Source organism: Myiozetetes cayanensis, unplaced genomic scaffold (assembly GCF_022539395.1).
Source record: "Myiozetetes cayanensis isolate MyiCay16 unplaced genomic scaffold, myiCay2020 scf2-11, whole genome shotgun sequence".
NCBI lineage: Eukaryota > Metazoa > Chordata > Aves > Passeriformes > Tyrannidae > Myiozetetes > Myiozetetes cayanensis.
In genome coordinates, this window is record NW_026087411.1 from 10,097,980 (window position 1) to 10,118,344 (window position 20,365).

General features: G+C 46.4%; 2 protein-coding genes across 2 annotated transcripts in view; one reads left to right on the top strand and one right to left on the bottom strand.

Annotated features, from left to right (window-relative positions):
* The first annotated feature begins 3,247 nt into the window (after positions 1 to 3,247).
* PAK5 (p21 (RAC1) activated kinase 5) overlaps positions 3,248 to 20,365 on the top strand; it is a 154,337-nt gene continuing 137,219 nt past the window's right edge. The window contains exon 1 of the mRNA XM_050315006.1: positions 3,248 to 3,297. Coding sequence (XP_050170963.1) covers positions 3,249 to 3,297 — 49 coding nt within the window. The 5' untranslated portion in view covers position 3,248. The remainder of the gene's footprint in view (positions 3,298 to 20,365) is intronic.
* LOC126639801 (D-beta-hydroxybutyrate dehydrogenase, mitochondrial-like) lies at positions 7,198 to 19,318 on the bottom strand. Its single transcript, XM_050315012.1, has 4 exons — positions 18,985 to 19,318; positions 13,995 to 14,147; positions 11,047 to 11,177; positions 7,198 to 8,341 (listed from the first exon to the last, which is right to left on the bottom strand). The coding sequence occupies exons 1-4, from the start codon at positions 19,316 to 19,318 to the stop codon at positions 7,994 to 7,996; spliced, it is 966 nt and encodes a 321-aa protein (XP_050170969.1). The 3' UTR covers positions 7,198 to 7,993.

Genomic DNA, 20,365 nt, shown 5'->3' on the forward strand with positions numbered 1-20,365 from the left:
ATACTTGCTCCCTACCACCTCTGCCCCATGCAGGACATGAGTCTGACAGCACACCTCAGACTTTCCTTTCTTCTCACACGGTAATGCACAGTCCATTACAATTCTAGTCCAAATTCAGCCTGATTAGGTTTTTTTCTGGTCCTTTTGAGATGCTTATCACAGTATTATTTTAATACTTCACATAGGGATAAAATTACTTCCATAAACACAAGTGAAATTATTTTTATCACAACAGTGAAGTCTGTTGTTATCACAATTCAGCCACCAGTGAGACCCTACTCAGTTTAAAGTCTTTGCTTCAAAGGATTAAGAAGCAACAATTTACATGAAAGCAACTGTAACATTTTAACTGTGACAGTTAAGACTTCTTTGCAGTATTTCTGGAAAGTGACTGGATCGAGTTTTATGGGAAGTCTCTACAGAAGCAGAGTCAAAGTAAGACAGGTGGGATAGAAAACTGTATCCAGTGTCAGGTGAAGTTACAATTAAATTATTCAGGTGTCTAAAGTGTAAGTATAAGCACAGATATTGCAAATCTTCATTAGGTAATACTACCACCAATACATACTCCATAGATTTTTTTAATCACTTAATCTGTAACAGATGTTTTTATGGAAAATGACGCATTATTAGTGTGGCTTTGAGACAGTCCTGCTCTGGGGAGGGCTTCATGAAGTCATAATCTTAAATCCCAAGCCTTTAAGATCTGCTTATCAACAATTTTATCTGTTGAATAACATCAACAGGCTCACTACCTTCATTCTGCCAGCTTGTATCATCATTTTGGATGAGAGCGTGAACGCATTTCAAATCCAGATTAATCCTTTTTCCAGCATACCTAGTATTTAAAAAATCATTTTATTCAGTTTCCTGTTTTTCCCACAAAGCTTTCCAAGCTGTACACTGACAGAGAGGGGAGGTCTCATGCCCAGAGCTCTCACTTTCTGACTCTCTGTCAAAGCCTGGTGCCCAACTGCTGCTGGAAGCACTTGTCACTCTTTCTTAAAACTTTGCTGTGACTCCTTCTTAAAACTTTGCAGCATTTTTCAGTTTCAACATTTCAAGTTGAAAACATCCTTTTAATTATCACTATTCACAAACCAGTAAACAAAATTTTCACGTGTTTTATCTTTAGTGAGGGAAAATAGCTGAGCACTTGCTAAATTTAATCCCTTTGCATGCTGGCCACATAGATAAGCATGAGCCCTATATGTCAGTATAAAAGGAACCAATATGGTAACCGTGCCACACTATATTTACAGCTTCATAAGAATAATTGCACTGGATTTTGGCTGTGACTAATGTTTAATGGGAGTGATGCAGCAAAATTCGTCTAAAACTGAATTCCAGTATCATGAATTGGCCGATCATGTTGGTGTTAACTCTCCAGAAATGCTTTGCCTGGGGCTGAGGAATAGCTGATGACTGAGTGACTGGCGCTTCCCATCAGGTTCCAGTGTCGTGTGGAGCTCTCAGCCCAGATCCAGCCTTGTGGGAAACAGGGCCCAGTCCTGAGCTCTGTAAAGGCAGTCCCGAGGTTATGGCTGGGTTAGACCAAAACATGTGCATGCTGTTGTCTCCAGTTTGCCTTGCAACTTCCAGTCCCTCAGTGTTCATCCAAACTGGGATGTACTATTGCCCATCAGCCCTGGGGCCAGCCAGCACCTGGCAATCAGGTGTATGAGCAACACCTGCCGGGACAGGGGCTGAGGGGAGGTGGCTCTTCAGCCAGGAGCAGAGTCGGGCTCCAGGCACGCTCCTGGATTGCTGGGGAGTTGGGAATGAGGTGCTGCTGCACCCAGGAGTGAGGAACAGGGAGAGCAGCCACTCCTGCCCAGGACCCTGGACAAGCCAGGTAAGGGATAAATCTAGCGTTGTTTGGTTGTCCTCGGGCTGCCACTCGGAGGAAGGGGTGGCCTGTGGAGGAGACTGGCTTTAACGGGAGGGAAACTGCTGGAAAGGGAGGATGCTGGAGAGCTGGAGTTGACCCACGCGGTGCTACGTGCCAAGGACTCGCTCGTGTGACCGTGCAGACACACTAACGGAGGTGACTGCTGGGCATGAGGTGGGGGCGATGTCCGGGGGGGGATTTCCTTTAGAAACGGTGAAGCACAGCGACTCTGTGCAGCGCGGGTCCCCCTCCTGCGAGGCTGCGCTCAGCCCTCACAGCCCGCCGGCTCCGTCACAACCCTTCCGCAGCGCTGGGGAGGCGGCGGCCCCCGCCCTGCTGCCCCGTCACCACCAAGCCCGGCAGCGGCTGCGCCCCTCGGCAGCGCCGGGCACTCACCTGAGGAGCCGCGGGAGCCGCGGGGCCCCGAGAGCCCGGGGGCGGCCGGACCCCCGCCCGCCTCTGCGCCCGCCATGGCCGCCATGGCCGTCTCCTTGGCAACGGCGTCGCGCGGGCGCCAGCCGTGAGGCGGCGGGTCCCTCAGCCGCGGCCGGTCCTCTCGGTCCCCTCAGTTCCACCGAGTCCCCTCGTCTCCGGCGGGTCCCCTCAGTTCCACCGAGTCCCCTCGTCTCCGGCGGGTCCCCTCAGTTCCACCGGATCCCCGCTCGGCGCCACCGGGTCCCCTCAGTTCCGCCAGGTCCCCTCAGCCGGTGGGTCGCCTCAGCTCGGTACGGAGCGGCCCTGGGCCGCCGTGGGTGAGGCGGCCACACGGGGAAAGGAGTTGGGTGTCGTGGCCTTTGTTGTCTTATTGCCGACTTACTTGCCAAACCTTACTTGCCACACTAAATTTTATTAAGAGTCACTGCAAAAGCAGTATGTGTATGACCCAACCGCACTGCCATCCCCACAGGGTTTGTGTGGCACAATAATATAAATGAGCTGTGTTAGACTTGAATGGAAACATAATCGTTCACGGTCCGGGCTGGAAGGAGAAACCTGTTTATTAACAGGAGAAGAATGTCAGTGAATGGGGAAAAATGCTCCAAACTGTTCCAGTGGAGCCTGAGTCATTCTAGAAGGCAACAGCAGTAACACTGGGACTGCCCAGGTGCTCTGTATTTCTTTTCTCTCAGTTCCCCTTAGTGCCTAATTTCCAGATGCCACAGCCCAGCCCTCAGTGCTCCTGTCAGGGTCAGTAATTGTTATGGGATAACTGCACTGAGACTCTTTGTCGTGTTCCTATCCGAGTTTGGCCACTTAATCATTTGCAAATCACCTCTAGCATTAGGAAATTCAACAAAAATTGGTTTTTGATGTGAAATCTCTTCTGCCAGGGCAGTGGTGACGCGCAGCTGGATCCATGTCCAACAGCATGGAGAGGCGGGTGATGAAAGCCCTGGGACTGTGTGGTGAGTCACAACAAGAGAAAAACATCATTTTAGCATAAAGTATTTCATTATTTACCCTGCAAGGAATGCCATTTGTACAGTAGCTATTTTGTGTTAGCACTTTGTTATGCGAATTGGCTGGATTGTTAGTCTTGCATTGTTCTGCCTTGGTGGATTGCTTTCCTCTTTGGAAAATAGAGCATCCAGGCCCTTCTCTTTTCCCTTGGTCACACTAAATGGATGATGTGAGCATGGCACACCAGAAGATGTTCCCCTGCTGATTCTGTGTAGAATTTGTGCTTTTGCTGTTGCTACAGATAAGGAAACACGTGTATCTTGGCCTAAGTAAGGCCCAGGGTAAGTTACCCTTTTTCTCTTCATAGAACAGCACACATTAGAAAAGCTAGCACACGTATTCTGAAATTTAGCCCAACGTGAAAATAACCGAAGGTCCTGTCTGAAACACCTGCATGACTTGACTCTGGAAATTGTGGAAACGCATGAAGCAGACTGTAACTAGTGTGGGTACTTGGTATGTCACCTCACGTGTGAATGTACATGTAACTGCATGTGTATACATTGAGATTTTTATGCTTGATTTATTTTGTCATGGGGATCCGCTTTCCATGAGCTTTTTGAGAGTCACAATGAGGACTTGTGATGCAAGAAGCAAACCACCCTTTTTCAGCAGCTGAACATCATATTGGATGTTTCAAAGCAATGTGGTTTCAAGAGCAGAGGTGCTGCTCTGGTATTAGGGTACTGCAACATATCCAAAATAAATAGGGTCTAAATCCTACAAGAGAAATTCACAGTATTTCCTGCCTTCAGAGATAAAGTTCACAAGAGAAAATTATTCCAAGGTCTGAAGCCTCAAGCTGTTGGGCTCTTTTTGGCTGACAGCTCAGTTTTGGAGGAGTGCCAAGCTAATGCAGGAATGCAAGTGGGATGGTGCTGGTAAAAATGTAACTGACTGCACTAAGGAAAGAAAGGTGTAAACTGCCCAGAGATTACATGTAGCTCCCAGAGCCAAACCTGGGAATCACAGCACAAAAGCGGACATGGTGTTCAGATGGTCTGGTACAGACCCAGGTGTCTGCGCTGCCTGAGTCTTCACCTGAAGGCAGGGCTGCCCAGAGGTCTGACAGGGTAGGGATTACACCTGAAAACATTTCACTGATAAACTGGTGGTTCCAAGAATTTCAAATACAAAGGCTGTGAGGTTTTGTTTGGTACCAGCAGAAGGTGCCATGCTGGCAGCACTACACAGTCTCTCCATGGAACAAGTGGAACAATATAGCTGTCATTTCAGTTACTGTCTCTGTATTGTGCTGGAGTGTTTTTTCTGTGGGTGTAAAAGCACGAGGATGGTACAAATGTCCCACAGTCGACCTCTGGAGGAGGCTGTGCACCACCAGGACTCTTGTGCTGGTTGGCACTGGAGTCCTGCTAACAGCAGTGGGAGCTGGGCTGATGATGGCCTGACTTCAGCTGCAAGGTGTGTTTGAGGGTTGCATGGTTTTCACTTAAGCCTTTTCCTGTGCAAGTAATTATCACTGTTATTCATCTCTCTGGATTCTGATGCTACTGCAAAAAATCTGCTGTGTGGTGCATTCCACCTTATTCAGGTTTGCCAGCTTGGGAGAATGACACAAATTTACACATTTGGCTAATTCTGAAGGTCATCTGGACCGTTTCAGCTCACTGTGAGTTACACTGAGGGAGCACCAGCTGAACTCAGGATGTCGATGTTGTGAAGTGTCAATATACTTCCCTGCCTTGCCCAGCTATAGCACTGCAGTGGGAGTGAAGTGCAGCTGTTTGGGGGTGTAACTGCACCCTCTCAAGTCAGGACAATAGTCTCCTTCTGGAAAGAACAAGGAACTTGTGGGGATGATCTTTGTTTCATGCAGCAGCAGAGCCACCTCAGAACTGTGCTGGGAGGTACCACCTTGTGTTATATGTGTCTTCCATGGGCTGCGCTGTTTCTGGTTTTGATGCTGCTCTATGAAGTTAACATCAACTCAGATCAGCACACAACCTGCTAAACTGATTTTGCTTAACTTGTTTGCTCTTCTTTATACTCTTTCTGTAATTGTTTACTGTCAAAACCAGTGTTCATTCTTTTCTACCAATTAATATGCACTCTTAGGAATAAACCTTTGCATAGAAGGGAAAGTCCATGACATAACTTTTAGCTCCATGATACTGTGTATCAGGGAGAAGAGACTTGGGGGGGAAAGCTGTGCCTCCTTTGGGGTGGTTGTTTTCAAGGGAAAAATTAATTTTTTTTCCCATCACCATTTCCTATGAGGGTCTCTTTCCTATTCAGTCCAGGGATTCTAAAATCATTCCCACTACTTTTTTTTTTAATCGTGTTTACTTGTCTAACGCTGTGCCTTGGAACACACATAACTCAGTGGGAGGACTCCAGATGACTTTCAGTGGGTTGTTCTGTTAATAATTGAAGCTCTGACTCTCTCTTGATTAGTTCTTTATATGCAGATCATATTAAAAAGCTGAAGAGACAGAAGAAAGAGAATAGTGTTATAGCTGTTTTTCACTTAGCTTCTACTCTGATGGGTTAGATGAAAATACAAACTTTATTTGTCCCGTTGGTTCTCACCCAGCCTGTCACTGCACCCTCTTTAAAATCCTGTGCACTGCAAGTTCTTAGTTTGCAAGGTGAAAGAATAGATGTTCTGGAGCCTTGCTCATCTGATGTTACAGGAGGCTACTGAAATATTGATCACTTGCTTCACCCTGCACACAGCAAATAAAGGAGGAGTTTTCAATTGGAAGTTGTTTTGTGTCTGCAAGGCAGATCTGGTGGTGCTGGCTCTGAGCAACTCAGTGCAGTAGCTTTTAGAAATGTAAACAGAAGGGAGACAGTGCAGTGGGAAGTGACTTTGTTTCTGAGGCACAGAGAAGCTCCTGTACCCTGGGCCTGATGGAGAAACATCTGGGTTTCAAAGCTGCTTGGGGAGTTCAGTGCTACTTGTTGTGAAGAAGGGTAATCTGCACTAAGAACAGATAAGAGCATGAAAGCAATGCTTCCATAGTAATGTAAGGCCGCTGAAATCCCTGAGGTCAAGCAGGGAGAATTCCTATACAAGAAATCCATTGGTTCAGTTGGAATAAGCCTTGCTGCTGTTCCCTTGCTTGGCCTTGCTCAGTTGTGGTTAAATGAGGAGAGGGATGATAATCATCTGATTATCTTGCTGTGGAACAGTTGGGAGCCCAGGCTTGTCCTCTTGCCAATGCCAGCTCCAGGGAGGGGTCCAGCATTTGGAAAGAGAAGTAACATGTTCCACAATCTCCAACAGGTGCAGTGGCTGTTCCACTGCTGTGTGTACCAGGAGAGAACCTGGTATAGCTCATCCCACCTGTGTTCCTGACTCAGACTGCTCAATTACCCACCAGGGGAGAGCATTAACTTTTCTCAGTAATAATCGAACGTAATAGGAATGACTTCAGGTATAGGATGCAATTTCTGGTTCAGACCAAAAAGTCAACTATGTCAGCTTACAGCAGAGTCTTTGGTTTGATATATGGGAGAGCTTGCACAGGGGAGGCTGAAGCTCCACGCTCCTGCCCTGTATCTACCAGTGTCACCACAGTTGATTCCAGCTGTCCTGAGATCTTTTGGTCCCAGAGTTCTTGGATTTTGTGCCATGCCACAATCAAGCCAAATTTAAAACTGTGTATGTCCACTACAATTAGTATGAGACTGTTAATGAAGCCACTGTGCTCAATTGCTCTCATAGATAAAAGTTACTAAGTTTCCTTGTTCTTGTTAATAGATACCTTTCTCATCAGACCCTATTCCTTGTAAGGTAGCAAAACCAGAGCTCCAGGCTGAATATGTTTTTTCTGAGCTCCAAGAATACTCATATCTGTCACCTTAGGTTAACACATTGATTAATCCAGACACCAGATAAAATATGGAGTTTATTTAGGATTAAATACTCATTTATAAATAAATGGAACATGTGACTTATTTTCTGAAGTGTTTGATATGTTGGCTTTGCTACAGATTTGTTCAGAACACCTGAAAAAGGACTGACCTGTAGTTAGCCAAGACACTGTTCCCATATTACAACATTATTATTCACAGTACCATAGAATGGTTTGGGTTGGAAGGGACCTTAAAGATCATCCATTTCCAACCCCCTTGCCACAGGCAGGGACACTTTTCTCTAGACCAGGTTGGTCAGAGCTTTGACACTTTGGCTACAGCCACTTAACTCCATTCAAAGTATTTCAGGGTCTGTTGCTCATTCCTAACTTTTCCATAACCTCTCCCTATCACCTCTAAATAAATGGCTGCTCAGGTTTCTACAGCTAAGGTCTTTTCCTCTCTGCTGGAATGACAGCAGGTGTACAGTTGCCCTGTAGGATGTGCTCCATTTTGTCTGCATCGTGTCTGTAACACAACACCCTGCTATTGCAGTAGAAAAAGCTGCATTTTCTAGGCAATACCTAAAGCAGTGTAAGTGGCCTTTTCTTTTTTCCACACTGGAGAGATAAAGTTAGCTAGACAAATGATTTCATTTTACACAGGGTCCTGTGTGTTTTCCCCTATGAATCAGTGACAGTTTTTTGACTAGGGAGACCCTCCAAAGCTTTTATTGGTTAATTGGTGTCATTATAATGCCTGGGGGCATTAAATTCATCTCTGAATTTCACATTTTAAAAACTGCCTCACCCAAGTAGGCTATGCAAGTTTGACTTTACTCAGAGCATAAGACAAAACAGAATCCATCACAACAGTGGGGAATAAAGCACACACAAACACAAGTGCCTTTTCCTTCAGCTTTGCCACCATGTAACGTGCCTTGGGTGCAGGAGATGTTAAAGCATCTACCATGGCATCCACAACCTCGTGGCCATTAGTGCTTCCTTCACTGAGAATGCTGTTGAAGAAGTTTGCCCGCTCCTGAACGTACTCCTTGTTGTAAACAGCCTTTTCCTCTTCGCTGAGTTCGCTCCAGATCTCCTCGGCGCTGACTGGGGGTTGGATTCTTGTGGAGCGTGCGTAATTTCCTGGCTGAATAATGCAGACCTGTGAGCAAGATGTAAAACTTAGCAAGATGCAATCAGTCACTGTGAATTCAGTTAAATCCCACAGTCAATGAAACAGATCAAAAGCTTTCTGCAGACAGATTTCTTCCAGAAAATGCTGCTTTGTTGAAATTTTAACCTTTGAAACTTGACTGAAATCAAATGTACTCCCGTGAAACGTTTAAGATTGCAGAGGTGCTTTATTCTGACTTCCTCATTTCACTCTGATGTTAATGTTCCTGTTTTGACTACTCAGCACACCCTCACAGAATGCAAAAGTGCATCTTTGATTTTTATAGAACGCTTAATGGTATAAATGTTTTGACAATACTGAGACAAAGAATTTCAGTATGACTTTGATGTCTCCAAAGTGGAATACTTTGGATTTTTCCCTCAGTGGAGAATCTTGAAATTGATAATTGTTTTTGACCCAATTTGGGACAAAAAGAGATGTCAAAAAATATTAGAAGGTCCTGGGGAAAGAAGTGCTGTTTTCCCCAAGGAGGTGTAATTAAAAGTAAACTAGGTTTTGTCAGCCAAGTACAGGGGGACCAAAGCTCCTGGTCTGCCTCTCACTGAAGTCGTCAGCAAATTTCTGTAGGTTTGTGCACGTGTAGATTTAAACTGAGAGCACACAAGTCCTCTGCTGCTCTGCCTGTTTTCTTTGTGTGTGTTGTTCCTGAGGCTTCTGGGGAATTTCGGAGCAGGCTGAGCACTCACATACCCATGCTTTTTCTCAGTTAGCAGCAGGCTTGTTCAAACTATTTGTAGATATGCAACATTAAAAGCTCCGTGGCATTTGACTGACCTGATTTCTACAGACTGTAACACAAGGTGAGGAAAACCAGTGCTGAGCTGTGTAGGAGACTTGGGGATGTGACAGGCGCTCTCTGGGAGGTCTGTGGTCACATAAAACCTTAATGTCTCCAATCTGCCACCCAGCCCATCTACCGCAGCTCCCAGCTGCGTGTCAGTGCTGGCAGGGGGCTGCTCGCAGCCTGCAGGTCATATCTGAAGGACTGGGGGGCAGATCCTACTCATGGGGAGCAGGACAAACTGCAGCAGAGAGGTGGTGTGCACAGCTGGGGCAGCTTATGCTGCCTCGGGTAGGTTTGTCCCACGACATTTCTGGGAGGCTTCCCTTCTGGTGCTCTTTAGAGAAGTGTCTGTTATCAGTCAAATTAATGCCAATAGCAAACTTCCCACACTTATTGTAAACAAAGAGGGGGTGAAAACTTCCCTTTTTTTTTGAGTTGGCTAGAAGAGAAGGAGAGATGGTAATTTTTTTCTCCATTCCTTGATTTTCTGTAGCCTTTTTAATGGAAGACAAGTACTTTGATTGTTGTAGGCAGCCAGCTTGCGTGGCCAGAGTTCAACCATAGCTCCATCTGTTCCTTGTCACCTCTGTGCAGCTTTCTCCTGAAAGGACAGAGGGGACAACAGAGCAGGGGAAGGGAGCACAGGGAAGCAGGACTGTGTGTTTTGAAGACTCTCCACAGGGTAGGTTCTCAGGCAAATGCCAGCCAGCATCTTGCACACAGTGAGAAACAGAAAAATAGGTCTCACAGGCATTATGGAAATGTGTGTCAGCCTGGCTCATTCTGTGTGCTGGGACTGTTCCAGGGGGGAACAGTAAAAATCCCAAAACTACCAAAGTAGCTAACTTGTTAAACTAAGCTCTTGCATGCATTTGAGATTATCCTCAGCTAATCAGCTGAAATCCTCATCATGCTGTGTGGTATTAGGATCCATAAAATCACCTGCATTTTGTAGCATTTTATAGAATTTTATAGAATTTTATTTTTATCCGACAGGGGTGGTTAACAGGTGCATAGCTGTAATTTTTTTCCAACACAAAGCTTCTGAACAGTGCTGTAAATCTGTGTATGTAAAGAGAGAACCGATGTCTTCCTCTCCAGGGGAGACTTCTAGGGTTTGAGAAGAGTGTTTCAGTCGCAGAGTGACTCCAAGGAAAAAGCCTACTGAAGCTACTTAGTGATCTAAGCTTCAAGTTTGCCTATCAGTGTTGCTTAGATAGGGCACTAAGAGCACTCTTAGAGCCTCTTAGGTTAAGAGAATAAAAACATAATTACTTTGCACAATAATGCCTCTTGTTGTTCTCCCAAAAAGGAAGGAGCTTTCAAGCACTGATGTTGTAAGAGAAGAGAAAAAACCCCTCAGGCAGGTGACAAGCCCCCTCCTCTCTCTGCACAGCACTCAGGGTTCTTTGCTCCTGCAGCCACCCCAGGGAACATTTGAGTTATTTGGTGCTGCCACCAGCTCTATGTGGAATATGGCACTGCTCAGGCAGGCCCATGTCAGGATGTTTCTCAACTGTAGAGAATGTGGAGAAAATGTGCAAGTTCCAGTGTCGGCACACAAAACCTGCTGTCCCACAGCTTCTCAGCACTGCAAACATCGCCCAGGCCTGCTGTTCATAGTGATTTCCAGCTGACTGATAAGCCACAGAGAAACCACCTCTTTCCAAAGGGAAGCTGCACCCGTGGATCCAGTTCTGATCTTTATCTTTGTTGCTTTGGATGCATGGAGCTTACTTTGCACAAGATTGGATATTATTTTGCATGCACTTGTTCCCTTGGCCAGAATTTCCACCTTATGCTGGTTTTGGGAAAGGTCTTTCTTATATGAAAATGAGTATTAGAAATAGCATGGAGTTTCACACAAGGTGCTTGTTACATCACTCACCTGGACACCAAACTTCTTCATTTCCAGTCTTAGAGCATCACAGAATTTTTCAATTGCTGCCTTGGTCATAGAATAAATACCATTTCCCAGAGTAAAATAAGCAATGATGCTGGACATGAAAACAATACGTCCTGGAAAGAAAATAGTTCAAATAACATAACTTCACTCTCAGTCTTCACATGGAATTGGTTTACCTCAGGCTTTGAGCTGCTAATTATGTGGTATGTGAGGCTGCTTTACTGCAGGGTATGCCAAAGCTAGGCAGTGTAAGTGTTCAGTCCCCAGCACAGAAGTGCACTCAGCTCTGCAAGCAGAGAACTTCACACAAAAATCTGCCTTCCTTACATCCAGTGACAGATGCTGGACCAGGCAAAGTTTAACACATGCCCAGCATGCTGTTTATTCCTTCTGAGTCTGAGACAGGATGGAAAAGGTGGAAACAAAGCAGTCCCCTAAACACTTCAGACTGAAAAGTAGTAATCAAACACTGTGCTAGTAAGAGGAAGACTGCAAAGGAAAGGAGAGGAATAGATGACTTGCCCTGAGCTGGATTTAGGGTTATTAATACCATTTTCCCTGTGCTAATGATGTCTCTGCACTGAGACATGGCTTTATAAGTGTGCACACAGAGTCAAAGTCAGACTGAACACTGATAAGCCTCACCAAGGAGATGTGACTTGACAAAATGGGTGTAGCATTACACTTTGCTATAATTTCCCTGATCTGTGCTGCTTTTCCCCCCTTTACAGCTCCTGCTGAGTGCAGGCATGACTTTATTAGCAGAGATTCCTGATCTGAGGCACTGGGCTGTGGTTCATTTCCATTGTTTACTTGTCAACTTCCATCCCGTTGTCAATACCATAGAGTAAGTGTGTGAAGGTGGATATATAAACACCAGAGGTGAGGGAGAAGGTGGCTCTAACAATTGTCTCTAACAATGCAGAGAACACAGCTGCACTCCTGTTGCTGCCACAGATGCAGATTCATCTGGGCCACAGGTCCGACCCTTTTGGGAACAGGGTTGTGGGATATCACAAGGGTGTCATGGGAATGCAGTGAAATCTGTTGTTCTGAATTAGGTTCCCCGCCTTCCTACATAGTGTCCTGAATAAATCCTACACACAGTAAGAGGAAAAGAACTACCTTGCTTGCTGATCAAGATGCTGCATCAGCTGACCTGTCCAGCTGGAAAAGATGTGGGGAAATGTTGCTCCTCTCAGAGTAAGATGCTTAGGTTCTAGGCTGGAGAGCATTACCTCTCTTTACAGGTATGAATAATCTTGCAGTTTTTCCTGGAATAGCTGCCCATCCTATAATATATATAATAGCAAGCCCCTTCCTTCAGTGTGAGTGATGGTGGGGCAGCCTCTGCCTCCTTTGTCCAGGAGCCAAGTTATTTGGGGCCCACACCCAAGATGGGGGACACATCATTTCCCTTCTCTCTTTGCCTCAGGTACTTGAAACCCAGCTTTCACAGGAGAACACTCTGACATTTTTAATTCAGGCTTTTCCTTTGGAGAGGTCACTTGCTGCCCTGAAGAACATGAGCTTTAGCTGTCCTGGCTGTTCCTGCAAGGAAGGAGACAGGAAACCTTGGATTTTTCCTAAAAAGTGCCCTGGCCTTCTCTCCTACATAGGCGGTACTTAAAAATGGAGTGCAGGCAGTCAGTGGAGGCAGCACTGACAGCCAGGCGTGAGATGCAGAGTGCTCCTCTGAGCTAAGGTGCTGTGTATGTGCAGCCATCCAGACCCCAATCTTCTAAAAGTTTACTCATGTACTCAATATCGTGCACACAATTAGTGCCTTTTCCTTCAAAGGAACCCCGTGCAATTCAGGAAGTCAGAGAAATGCCTCCAGTGGATCAGCAGCACAGTTTTAGCAGTAAGCAGGACATCACAGGAAAAAAGGGGATGTCTCCCTGTGTAATGGCCACATAACACACTCACTGGGTATATACAACAGCACATTCTCTTACAAAAACAAATCCAGCTCGCAGTATTTAAAGGCTTCTTTCTTCTTGTGTCAGAATATACTTAACCAAAGGCAACCAAGCAGAAAGATGCAGAGTAACCAAAAAGAAAAGGGGATGCTTTTATCTTACCAACAGTCTATGTAGCAGTGACATCTGAGGCTTCCAGATGAAACCCAGCCCTTCCTGTGCCTGATGCTGCACACACAGAGCACAAATCCCCATCCCTTACAGCTGACATGCACAAGCTAAGCAACAGTGGGAGAAAGGAAAAGGGGATCCTCTTTCCCAAATACAGATGGACACAGGGAGGGAACAAACTGCAAAGCAGTTGAGATGTGCTGCCATGCTGGAGAGGGTTATGAAACCATTTCTGCTCAGAAGAAAGGATAAAGCCCAGGTGTGTGGAGGTCCATGCAGATGCATTTATCCCACTGGGTACCTGTGTGGGTCTCTGTGTATGACACTGTTTCACATACTTGAAGTCTCCTGCCCAAGGTCATAGAGAGGATCTTGCTAGACCTGGAACTGGAAGCTGGATGTCTCTAATTCACCTCTGCAGGGTCATCCTTTCTCTCCTAATTGCCAAACAGTAAAATAGTAAAGCCTAAGTAATAACATTAGCAGTTCATTGGATCTTTGTGTTTTCTCATTGTCAGTGCTTACAAAGTCTTGCCAGGGCTTAGTGATCTCCTGTAAGCGTTTTTCCTCTCTTTTTTTTTTTGAGTCAAACACCGAGATAAATCCTTATTTTAAATACTTCTATGTACTGCAAAGACAGAATCTTTAAGGATATTTTTTGCTCCTTATGACTTTACCCTCTTTTCAGGATCAAGTTGCTCTTTCAGGCCACACAGAAGGAGGCTGTCATTTCAGTTCAATGAGAGACAATTAAAGCTTCTTTTATAGATGCTACATTACCCTGATTATAGTAAGCTAATTATTCTACAACTCTAAATAACAGTGGATTAGCATTACCCTTGTATTTCCTTAGAAGGGGAAGAAATTCCAGGGTTGTCCTGATGCTCCCGAGGAGATTCACATCTGCAAATTTTTCATATGTCTCCATAGACAGCCACCCTGTCTCTCCAAAAGTTGATATTCCTGCATTGTTGACGAGCCCCCAGAAACCTGTGGAAGAGAAATGTCTCAACAAGCATCTCTAACTGAGAAACAACAAAGCAACCCTGGTGATTTGGACCCTTGGAAACAACCGTGTGGTTGTGTTATATTTTTGTCTTTTCTACTTGTAAGCACAGGCATGTTTTGTTTAATGTTCAATGCAATTGTGGCCGTTATCTGGACTACATGGAATGGTTTGGGTTGGAAACCCTTAGAGTTTCACCCCCCTGCCATGGGCAGGGACACCTTTCATACAAGTCTCAGTGCTATTTAATAATTTCTGCCTTTATAGTCATCTTAAGTTATTTATGAGTAACATGATCTGGGAGACTAAAACTTACCGTACCATGATATTTTAATTACTTTAATCCCACTGTGTGCTATGAGCAGCTTTGTGAAAATTATATTAAGCAGTCTAAAGGCTAAGGGGTACTATTTTCAAAGTGACTGACTAATTTAGGAGGCTAAGTCTTGGATCCTTTCCTAGGATTTGGGCTCTGATTCCGTCTGAAATCAGCCAGAATCAGGTACATGGGTGCAGCATTGGGTAACCAAGCAGGGTCAGTAGCTATAGTGATTTTTAAATTTCGTGCTCTTGAACAACTTTATTCCCCACATAAGGACAGGTTTTGGTGCTAAGGAGCCCCACAACAATAAGATTTTCAAACACAATAAGATTTCAGTGTTTACAAGCAGGAATTTATTGGCAGCAAAGCTTGTTCTGACAGAACTCTGTGACAGAAAGTTTGAAGCCCTTTAGCCCAAAGCCACAGCACATTTCCTGTGAGCCCTGCACAGCGTTAACAAGCTCAGCTGCTGGAAGTGCCTGTCTGTTGAAGTGAGGAGTGCTCAGGTTGGAGCTGACATGCTGCCTAAATGCTGATTAAGCCATGCTGACTTCCCGTGCCTTCACAGCACAGATCTGTATATGTGCAGTTTTGAAAACATTTCTGTTTCCATCCTCAAATCCTGACTGGCAGCGTTTCTGGGGTGACCAGCAGTGTAACTAAGGAGTACCCAGGGTAGCCTGACTTGCTCTGAAACAGCTTCATTTGCAGCTTAGTTCTGCCAGCCTTGACAATTTGGCTCATGCCTTTCCTTAGAACAGTTCTTGTATGTGTCTGAGGCAAAGGATTGGTTTGCCATGCCTTCTACAGGTCTCTCAGCCTGCGTTTCTGGGGGGCAGAGCGGATTTCAGTGCCTCTCTTCCTTCCTCTGGACACAGAGTCTGGGGCAGGGGTGTGACACTGACCCAGCTGGAGCCTCCTGGACCTGTGGTAGCAGAGTTATTCTCAGGGAATGTTTGTCATTCAGGAGAAGGCACGGCAGAAACCCTTGGGCTGAACCCCTTTCTTTCTGATCTCCTCTGACAAAACTACTGCAATGATTCCATGGTATCTGTTCAGCAGCCTGTCACACAGCAATCCTGGACACTGTACCTCTCTTGTAACTTTAGACACAGATGGACTGATGTAATGCAGCAGTTTCCTCTGCTCTCTCTTCTCCATGGCCCTAGATGTTAGCAGACAGAGGAGAGGAAATGGACCAAAAAACTGGCCACTGGAATTGGGCACCTTAGACTTCCTTCTTCCCCCTGCCATTGCCCTGTTGTTCCAGATCTTTCCATCACTCTCTGGCTTTATTTCTCTTTCTTAAAACAGAACCAGCCCCATGGGACTTACTGTCCAGTAAAATGCTTCAAGATCAGTGGATTTAAGTCCTCTGTAAAAGCTAATTATCAATATTTTATACTTGCACATGATCTGATCTGCAGATGGATCGAGTCACTGCACGCCCCATCTCTGTCTGCTCAAGGCTGGAGGTCCCTGTACCAAGGGTTACTTTTACATAACCCAGCTCTAACACAACACAGACTAAAGCCTGGCATCACTGTAAAAGCTGTTCCCTGATACCCTCAGCTTCACCTTTTCTAATTAAAAAAGTTATTTTTCTTCTGCCATGGCACCCTGTGCAGCACAGCAAGAACACTTGCTCCAGATATCCCTGAATTCATTAGGGCTTCAGAAATACAGCCATTAAACTTCAGACAATTGATTTTCTTCCTCTGAACTGTGAAACGCAGAATTTAGCGTGCGAGGTTCAAGTTTTCTCTCCAGCCTCCTGTGCTTCAAAGCCTCCAGGTGGTCAGTGTTGGGCCCAGCCTGTGTGTATGAACAGAGTTCACAGAATAATGGCCCCTTCCTTCTCCATGGTGGCCAAATCAAAAGCCAAGAGGAGAAAAGCTGACCTGAGTTAAACTGAAACAGACTTTTGTGAAGAGAAGATTAGTTAAAACATAAAAAGGTATTTTTCTCAGGGTCAGCTCAAAGCATTTTGTTTGCCCTCAAGCAAAACGTATTGTTTCTTTGAATGTTTTGGCACTCCTGAATGGGAAATGTTCTGATATTTTCCAGAATTTTTCCTACCACTTTCTTTAGTTGAATCAATTTGCAAAGTTCGACCCAAATAACAAACAGTTCATTATTCCCTTATTCCACTTCCTCAGAATATTTCCTACCTCTTGAGAAACAACCTGCCCAGCTCTGTACTCAGGGTTCTTGAATCTGCTTTGGTCTTTCTTTTCTGAAATGTTTGTGGTAAAAATTAGTGCTGTAAATGTGCATACAAAATATGTTGTATATTTGCTTAGACAAAAGCAGCTCAGGTAACCTACAAGATGCAGATGGAAATCCAGAGGGATAAGGCATGAGAATCAAACAGGTGAAGGAGGGAGCCTGAATTTGGCCAGGCTCCCTAAACTCTGACAGGTATACTTGGGATTACTGATCTTTGGAGCTTCTCATCTAAACTTCAGCCCACGTGAAAATGATGGGCTCATTTGCAGTTTGGAATCCTGACAGATTCCAAACCCATACTAAAGGAAACTAGCCAAAGGTAGGAAAGTGTGATCTGTCATGTTCCCAGTGAAAAATGAAGAGAGGGAACAACCCCCTCAGTCCATGGCAATGCAGGGTGGTAGCAGGCCAGATGAGACTCCTGAGTTTTATTTATGCACATTCATGAGTCACCATCCTTTGTAGGGAATATTATGCTGTGGTTGTCTTCATTGCAAGGATGAGTCTATTTGTGTAGGGATTCTGGGCTAAAATATTGTACCATGGCTGAATTCCATGAATATAAAGTCTTTATTAAGTGGAAGCCAGTACTTAATAACCTTGGAGTAGGAGGTAGGACTAAAACTAATATCCCTCCCTTCCAGCCAGCTATATATCACCCACTCACAACAGACAAGAAAAGGAGGAGAAATTCCTGCCTGAAACAGAGGAAAATCAGAAAAATTCTGAGGTTTGCTGTAGAGCCTAAGAGAGTTGCAAATTAACATGCTCCAAAGTCCTGGTCTACTTCATATTGACTTTAATGTGCACAAACTTTCTTCTTTCTAAGCAAGAAAGGACTGTAAATATTTTAGAAATACATCTTAATGGGTGCACAAGCCATAAAAACAAATAAAGAAAAAGGAAGGCACCAGAGCCAGCAGTTTCATGGAGCAACAGTTACGTGACTCTAGAGAATGAGCTACGTACTACAGGCATTGATTTGCCATCCTTTCAGATTGACATAATTTCACAGTTCAGAATAGAACAAATATTTATAGGGAAACAAAACATGAAGTGGCAGAATATCCAGCTAGGTGTGTTACCAGTAGTTTGGGTTTCTGCTCTACCAGCAAGTTAGTCCTGAACTGTGGATTCCAGGGTCTAGAGGACAGCATGAACGTGACACTGTGTAACAGCACAGGCTTGTCAGAATTACAGGATAAATCATCTCAAACCCAGAGTTCCAGGGGACCCGGTCCCCATGGAGCCTGTAAGGGCTTTTGTGACTTATCTGTGTTGTGTCTTCAGGTTGACAAAAAGCCTGAGAGGGGAGGCCTCTTACTCTTAATCAGATAAGGTCAAGATCAACCATAAATACACGCACTTAAGGAGTGGTGTCTTACTCCACTTCTCATTTCATCCCCTTCCCAATGTGCAAATGAGCCAGGCGGGCAGAGGCCTTGCATTTCATTATTGCTCTGTGTGCTTTATTCTCGACGTTTATGCTCTATGTGGCCAGGAAGTATTTGTCCGTAATTCTGAGGGAAACTCAGCCTGAGGAACATGCTCTGCGCCAAGTGCATCCCCGGAATCACCCTGGGTGGCTCTTGCCCCGCAGCCCCAGCGGGAAGGGACGTTCTGTGGCCCAGTCACCTGCGCTGTGTCATGTGTTCTGAAGGGATAACTCAGGATTTAGGTTGTCTGCAGTTATTCTGAAGCTAAATCTATCCATTCCCCGGGGTGCACTCTCCCTGCAGGGTGTGTAATCGTCTGGTTTCCCTTTCAATAACCCTTCCAGGGACTAGCCTGACCAACCTGAAGTGGCTCCGAGAAGCAGCTGCTCGGATATGGCACGGCCGCTGCCCTCGCTGCATTTCCTCTACTTTTTTTCCTCTTTCCACAAGTCTTGCCCAGAAATCCATCACAGTCCCAGCCCTCTACGCCTGCACAACCGTTCTGTGCTTCCTCTGCCTTTCCCTCCTGTGGGATACCTGCAGAGGGGATCCAGGGTCGCTGCACTCGGGGACTTCCTCTCCTGGTGGGAAGGTGAAGCGCACCCGCTGTACAAAAATCGGACAAGCCGCAGTTGGTGTACACACCGCGGCATTTTAAACATAAAATATTGTTGTTATTACCCACAGCGGTAACAGCGATTAGCACCATTAGGGACGGCACTCCCCGGTCCAGCCGACCCCTGCCAGCAGTCCCGGGCGAACCGAGCCGCCGTCTTGGGGACCCCGTGGTCTCCCAGCTCCCCGCGGCCGCCCCGGCCCCCCGACCGGCCTCACCTCTCTCGGGCAGGTGGCTGAGCACCATCTCCTTGGCCTCCCGCACGTCGCGGGCGCGGGTCACATCGAGCCGCAGGACGCGCAGCCGGCCGGGCTCGGCCGCCGCCTCCCGCTGCAGCCGCCGCGCCCCGTCCCCGCCGGGGCAGAGGCAGCCGGCGAACACGGTGAAGCCCAGGCGGTGCAGGCGGAGCGCCAGCAGGTGCCCGAAGCCGCTGTCACAGCCCGTGATGAGCACGGCCCGCCCGGCCGGTTCCAGCCGCGCCGCCCCGCGCAGCCACCGCCGCACCAGCGGCAGCAGGAGCAGCAGGAGCAGGAGAGGGGCCGCTGCCCACATCCCGCCCGCGCCCTCTGAGACGGAGGGAGGGATGGAGCGCCCTCCCCTCTCGCCCGGCATCCCCTCCCAGCCCGACGTGCCCTCCCCGGCATCTCCTCCCCCGGGCAGCGGCCGCCCGCAGGCACCGCCCTCGCCCCGCGGGCGGGCGGGCTGTCCGGTCCCTCCGAGCGCCGCTGGGGAGCAGGAGCGGCGTCCTGGTGAAGCCCGAGGCTTGGCCGGGGTCTGTCCCGACCGAGGTCTCTCCCCTCTTTTAGTTTCGAGCAGAAAAGCGCGGGCTGTGAGCATCGTGCCGCGTCACGATGGTCATGGAGCTGCGCCGGCGAAAGGGAGCTGGGCTGTGCCGAGATCCACTTGCATGGACAGTTCAGCTTCTCCGCTCAGCTGGGTTTTATACCGCCCGGTGCTACAAACTGGCCTCAGGGCAGGAAATGAAAGCAGCATGAGTGTTTCTAATCGGTCAGATGGGGATTTCTAATACAGCTGCACTATTATGTTAGTCGCTATATGTTACGTTTTATGTTACATTGTGGTATTAAACCGATGTGGGGTTTTCATGGCTCAGGTCTGTGTCTGCTGTTACCTCAAGGGTGCCTACATTACTCCATGGTGGAGGAAATATCTGCTTCTTGTAGGCTAAAATGACAGTTATACATTGCTAAGAAAAAGATCCCCGAGAGCTAAAATTACAGGAGAAATTTGATTAGGCAGTGTTTACTCTGCCCTTTCTTTTATATGAGCAACTCTCTAAGCAGCTATTGAAAGGGATACTATGTCATATCTGCCTCCTCTGAGTAAAATGAAATGATTGAAAGAAACAGATGCCTTTATTAATTGTGATTTAAAGTCGGCTTGTGAAAAATAGGAAGGGGCCAGAGTCGTTCACTGACATAGAAGCAGTTGCAGAGGAAGCAGGAGGCCCCTCAGAGGGATGCTCCAAATATTTACTTGAATGCATCCCTGTAGCAGCCTTGTTCATCTTCAGTGGACAACCTGTATCTGGTTGTGGCAGAGGGGTTTCTGAAGTGCTGGTGCCCTGCTGCCCCTGAG

Excerpts from the sequence above, each read along its gene's own strand:
- LOC126639801 (XM_050315012.1), bottom strand. The coding sequence starts at position 19,318 with ATGTGGGCAGCGGCCCCTCTCCTGCTCCTGCTGCTCCTGCTGCCGCTG. Across the intron at positions 11,178-13,994 it reads CCTTCTAAGGAAATACAAGG|GACGTATTGTTTTCATGTCC; the intron begins GTAATGCTAATC and ends TTTTCTTTCCAG. Across the intron at positions 8,342-11,046 it reads TGAAGAAGTTTGGTGTCCAG|GTCTGCATTATTCAGCCAGG; the intron begins GTGAGTGATGTA and ends TCTTGCTCACAG.